Source organism: Triticum urartu, chromosome 2A, assembly GCF_056163025.1.
Source record: "Triticum urartu cultivar PI428250 chromosome 2A, HENAU_Tu73, whole genome shotgun sequence".
In the NCBI taxonomy this organism is placed as follows: Eukaryota; Viridiplantae; Streptophyta; class Magnoliopsida; order Poales; family Poaceae; genus Triticum; species Triticum urartu.
In genome coordinates this window covers 151043234-151049456 of record NC_141874.1, presented here as the reverse complement: position 1 = coordinate 151049456, position 6223 = coordinate 151043234, and the positions used below count along the sequence as shown (strand labels likewise).

At 54.9% G+C, this 6223-nt stretch overlaps 1 protein-coding gene across 1 annotated transcript; it reads left to right on the top strand.

Moving 5' to 3' along the window:
• Nucleotides 1-1212: 1212 nt before the first annotated feature.
• On the top strand, nt 1213-2678 carry LOC125541311 (uncharacterized). Its single transcript, XM_048704757.2, has 4 exons — nt 1213-1374; nt 1754-1803; nt 1919-2203; nt 2297-2678. Exons 1-4 carry the CDS (start codon nt 1368-1370, stop codon nt 2324-2326), a joined length of 372 nt encoding a protein of 123 aa, XP_048560714.2. The 5' UTR covers nt 1213-1367; the 3' UTR covers nt 2327-2678.
• Nucleotides 2679-6223: the final 3545 nt, after the last annotated feature.

The window sequence follows — 6223 nt, the reverse complement described above, 5'->3', positions numbered from 1 at the left end:
TTGTGAATTTCTTTTGAACCTTTCAAATATTTCAGATTTATATCAAATAAATCATGTTTACTCAAATTATTATTGAAGTATAATAATTCACCGCGCTCTGGTTTGTTCATCGGACCCATACACCACTATGTATTTTGTCAATTGATTCAAAATCAAAATATTTTAATGCTTCATCTATATGAAGATTATTTTTCTGATATAACCAACCAGTGCCACATTTAAGTGGTATTTATCAGTCTTCTCAAAACGTTTATGCGAAAAACATCCCACCGAACATGTGGAAATAAGGATTTCGGAGCCAACCTGAAGGTGTATATGCGAAAGACAGTTGGCAGGAGTCCAACTGCCATCGGAATCTTCATGGCTTGCTCCCGGCCGCCGCCCCACCCGTCCGGGCTGTCACCCGTCCGTCTCCGTCCGCCGCCCTGCTCATCCGGAAAGCCGCCCCACCCGTCCGGGCCGCCGGTCGTTCGTCCCCGGACGCCGCCTTGCTCATCCGAGAAGCCGCCCCACCCGTCCGGGCCGTCGTTGCCCTACCGCTCCTGGCCGCCGCCCTGCCCATCCCGGCCGCCGCCCCGTGCGTCCCTTCCTGTGCTCGTCTCCCTCGACCTCCACCGCCTGAGCTCGCCATGGCCATGACGGCGTCAGCGCGTGCACACCAGCAGCACGGCGGGAAGCAGCAGCAGTACCAGCCGCAGTGGAGCATGGAGGGGCTAAGCCTAGGTTCGTGCTCCGCAACGACTCACGCGTCCCCGTGCTGGCCGTGTTCAGAGCATCTCTAGCTGACCGTGGACACGGGTGAGAGGAAAAAGAAGGCGCGAGGTAAAAATATAAGCGGATATTTGGTTTTACTATTTAAGTTTGAGAGGTTTATTCGGCCGCAGCTTAAATCAACCCTTAAAATATGTTTTTCACGAACTCAAAAACGCGTTTTCAGTTCCGCGGTTTAAAAAATTCTGTCAGCCGATATTTTGCAACCCGAGACCGATGGCTTTGCCTTCCACCGGCGGTTTCGCGCCAAGGGCAGCGATACTCTTGTCCGTTCCTATCGTCTGTTCAAACTATTTCAAACTAAAAAGGTGGCAGTTGAGCTCTGAAATGAAGAAACGGAAACCTGAAAAAGCTGCGTCTGCTGCTCCCTACAGACTGAAAATGCTGCCACTCGTCCATGCATACGCCTTGACCAATGTGGAGACCAAGCCACGACCGCGTGCCTCCTCCTCTTCCACGACTGCGTATGCTGCATATAAAGTAGGCGCCAACCCCACGGCAATTTCGCTCCAGAAAAGCTCCATCGCTGTTTCATCCAGAGCCCGCCAATATCTCCAAAACTCTCCGTGGTCTGGGAAAAGAGTGGTGCTAGAGAGATGGATGGTATGCTTGCATTTATGACCCATCTCTCTTGATTAATCGTCCTTGGTTTTTCCTGCTGATAGCGTGTTCTGCTTACTATTCTGCTGGAAATTTGTGCTTAAGATCTCCGGATGAATGTTCTTGCTTGGTTTCTTTTTCTCCGTCTTCCTCACCGTAGAGCAATCTTGTTTCCTTTGGGGGATCTTCCGCGTTCGGGTCAGCTCAAAACTGGTCGCATTCCCTCTGATTTTCCATGGCAAAGGCTCAATTGGGGGTTTCTTGGCCTTTTCTTCGAGCAGTGGCAGCTCGCGAAGTTTCGCCTTTATGATCTTGCTCTGCTATTTCCTTGTCATGCCACAAAGATTTGATCATCTTATTGTTTCTTATCTGAACTTTGAAGGCCGCAATCTGCTGGGTGCTGCAGGAGCTGATCGAGCGAGGCGGAACCAGGTCAAAAAAATACTCCCACACGCATGCTCTTAATCGCTCTCGAGTTCCTCTGCCAACGTGTTCTTGCGTTCGCTCCATCTCTCCATCTGACTCTGCACGCCATGCTTTTCTGCAGGCCAAGATCGTCCAGATGGCGGTGCCGGTGCTGGCCATGCTGCTGCTGCTGCTCACGGCGGCGGCGGCGGTCTCCATGGCGCCCGACGGCACTGCCCGGCTGCACGCCTTGTTCTGCAGCAACCACTTCGTGATGATGTGCGTGCTCTCCCAGATCAACCTGGCCTGTCTTTTCGCGAGGAAGGCCGCTCGGGCGCGGACGCTGGCGGCCCGGCGCTGGTACGCGGTGGGCGCCGCCGCGTGCTTCGTGGAGCTCGCGCTCAAGCCCTACAGGATCCGTCTGCTGGTGAGTCTTTGCGCTGTGCCCGTCTGTTCTCTTCTTTCTCAAGTTTGGGCTTGATTTGGGCGCTAATGAACTTGCTCTCGTCGTTTCCGTCAGTGCCACGCGGCTGTGGAGGATGGTGCCTAGGTGCGCCGCGCATGTGTGGATTCGCCTGCCGAAGGATCGAAGACGGATGATTTTGGAGTCTGGAGATGCGCCGTTTTGTTTAGTTCCTACTCTGCTACTCTAAGCTAGAAATTTGGAAGGGCCTGTCGTAAAGGGTTTCTAATTTGCCACTATGTCTGTACTTGGGTACAAGTTTAACTTACCATTTTGTTGTTGTCTTGTTCAGTTGGGGTTTAGACTGCCTGTCTGTTTGTAGCATGCAACAGCTTTGGGGTTTAGACTGTCTGTATGAACCTGGACGGGATTTGAATTTGTTTAGCAGAAGCCTTGAAGGTTGGAACCACTTTATATCAGTTCATTTCAACTGTAGCATGTACGCACATGATTTTCTTGTGTGCAATCACTACGTTTTTTCTGTGCACCACTGCACCCCAAGCCAGGAGCGATGCCAATCTTCTGAATCTTTAAGGAGGAGTGGTAGTTCCCTGTGCACACAATTTGAAAATAAACTGCAGTTGATCTTGATTCCGTAGTCCGAACGACATGGTAATTCTGCCTCCATGACGAAACCGCAAGAAACTCGAATGCAAGAAAGGTAGCCGCATTTGGAGGGAGGGAGGGAAACGAAAAGAGAAAAAGGAGACAGTTCATCAGAAAGCTCAAAACTGGAAAAGCTGCGTCGATCCTGCCCTCCTGCCACAGTGACAGAGCATCTCCACGACTTGACCACCATGAACATTCACGGGTCGCAACCACATCCAACCTCCGCTTGCTGGCATCAGCCAGGGATTCGGCAGCACGACCAGCAAAAAACCCGTGTCTTGTGAGGAGGAGAAGGCTGAGCGAGACGAACATAGATGGCCTGTAAGAGCAACTCCAATTAGGCAACTCATTTTGTCTGCCCGCCTCAGTTTGGGTTGGCGCGGATAAAAATGGTTCATTTTCGGTCCAAAATTGCGCCTGGAATGCGTCGGTGCGGACGTAAAGCGGACGCGACGCGCGTACCGCCACGGTCAACATAATTTATGACGACTGTCCACCTTAGGCCCACGCGTCAGCGACGGCGGTCGTCCTTTTTTAAGCCACACGTGCAGCGGGGCCGTCCTCATCCACTTACCACTCGCCCCACGTCCTCATCTGGCCACCCCTGCCCCCACGCCGACGACAACCCTAGCCACCACCAGCATGGGTTTCTTCTCGAGCGCGAGGCCGACGAGGAGGCACGCCAGGCCCAGGCAGCAGCGGCAAAGCCCGACATCGCCGCCGTCTGGAACACGGTGTTCCTCTAGGCCGGCCCTGCGCCGACGTTGATCGACCTCATCGGTCCCGACGCAGATGCCGCCTCCGACAAGGACGCCTAGGGCAGCGCCTCGTCTTGTTTTTAGTGTTTTTATTAATGTAATATGGACTTTCACCGGTCTTCGTGGCCGGCTTTTATGTTTAATTAAATGCACATATATTTTCAAACTGCTCGCAATATTTTTTTTAGCGCGCCGATGAAATAGGTCGGGTCAGCGTTGGGCGCTCGCGCCGACCCAAACACAGCGCTGGACGTTTGTGTCCGCCGGGCCGACCCAAATGGACAAAAAGCGGACAAAAGGGTCGGCCGGTTGGAGTTGCTCTAATCTTCTCGTCTTTGTTTCTTTCTTTCGCATGGCAGACTAGTGTTGTAGCACTATTTCGTTTCTTTCTTGGAGATCTTTTGGCTTTAGCCTTTGGGTAAGATTTCAAAACGGGTTAGCTTCAGTTTCATATTTTGAGGGAAAACACTAGGTAGTTAGGTTATGCAAAAGATTCACACTGCTTTATTCACTGTAGCCGGCTGTACAAATAGAGTTACAAGAGAGAGAGAGAGCAGGGAGATCGTGAGTAGTTACAAGCGATAAGCTAGCATGCAGGGAGAGATGCGCACATAGTGCACGCGGATGTTGAGATTCGGCGAAGCGGTCTGCATACATCAGCCACTTGGCGAGTGGAGAGCGGGCGTCTTCCAACACCCCCTGCAGACGAAACGTGAGATTCACCGACGCTAAGGCTGGACCGGAAGTCGAGGAAGATGCCCGTTGGTAAGCCCTTGGTGAAGATGTCCGCGAACTGCAAGCTCGTGGGCACGTGGAGGACGCGGATCTCGCCGAGGGCGACGCGCTCACGCATGAAGTGAAGATCTATCTCGATGTGTTTTGTGCGTTGATGCTGCACTGGGTTACTCGACATGTACATTGCGCTGATGTTGTCGCAGTAGACCACCGTGGCGTGCGACGGTAGCTGATGAAGTTCGCCCGGAAGTTGGCGAAGCCATATCGACTCGGCGACGGCATTGGCCACCGCCCTATACTCCGCCTCGGCGCTTGATCGCGAAACGGTGCTCTGCCGCTTGGACGACCATATGAGAAGGTTGGAGCCGAGGAAAACGCAGTAGCCTGAGGTGGCGTCGCGATATGAGAAGGTTGGTGCGCGTGTCCGGGCAGCCGGCCCAGTCGGCGTCGGAGTAAGCAACAAGCTCAGTGCCGGCGCCGCGATGAATCTGAAGACCGAGGTGAGTCGTGCCCCGCAGGTACCGGAGAATGCGTTTCACGAGCTGGAAGTGGCAGTCGCGGGGCGCATGCATAAACATGCAACACTGTTGGACGGCGTAGGAGAGGTCGGGACGCGTCAACGTGATGTACTGGAGCGCCCCGCCCAAGCTGCGGTAGAGCGACGAATCATGGAAGAGCGGCCCGGTGTCGGTGGAGAGCTTGGCCAATGTGTCGACCGGTGTCGAGATGGGCTTGCAGTTAAGCATGCCGGCTCGGTCGAGGATCTCCAAGGAGTCATGTTCCTGGGAGAGGAACAACCCGCGCGCGGTGGTGGTGACGTTGATGCCGAGTAAGTGGTGGAGCGCGCCGAGGTCGGTCATGGAGAACTCGCGGTGAAGAGCCTGGATGACGGAGTCAAGCACCGTAGCGGAGCTCGCGGTGAGGATGATGTCGTCGACGTACAGGAGCAGGTAGGTGAGGTGAGCGCCACGCCGAAGGATGAAGAGCGATGAGTCCGAGCGTGACGCGATGAAGCCAAGCGTGCTCAGGTAGATGGTGAACCTGGTGAACCACGTGCGAGGCGCCTGCTTGAGACCGTACAGGCAACGGTTCAATCGGCACACATGGGATGGCGAGATGGTGTCGACGAAGCCGGACGGTTGGTGACTGTAGACTGTCTCTGCAAGGTGACTGTGGAGGAAGGCGTTCTTGACGTCGAGCTAGTGGATGGGCCACGACTTGCCGACAGCGATGCTCAAGACAGTCCGGATGGTGTCCGGCTTGACCACGGGACTGAAAGTCTCAGCATAGTCGACATCAGCCTGCTGTGTGAAACCACGGAACACCCACCGCACCTTGTACCGAGCAAGTGTCCCATCCGGGTGGAACTTGTGTCGGAATATCCACTTCCCGATGACGATGTTTGCACCTGCAGGACGAGACAGTAAACACCAAGTATCATTCTTCATCGGTGCGTTATATTCCTCTAGCATCGCAGCGTACCAGTTTGGATCTCGTGGGGCAACCCGGTAGGATGAGGGAATCGGACTGATGTGAGGAGTAGTGGTGTGGAGAGCCTTGGGCTGGGAGAAGCTGGACTTCCCGCGGGTCTGCATGCGATGCAGGTTCGGGGACGGCTCGTGGGGGAAGAGCGGGGATAGGTGGCGCGCATGGGAGCTGTCGGTATCGGGCGTGGCTGGGCGGGTCGTGGTGCGTGCAGAGTCAGGCGCGCGGGGTGATGTGACCCGTGGGGAGCCAACGGCGCGGGGCGAGGCGATTGGTGGAGGAGCAGCAGCACGAGGCGAGGGGACCAGTGGGTCAGGGATGGTCGGCTCGGTGGCGGTATGGGGCGTGCCGGGACTGGGTGGATCGGGTGGGCCATTGGCAGGCGCGGATCCCGGAG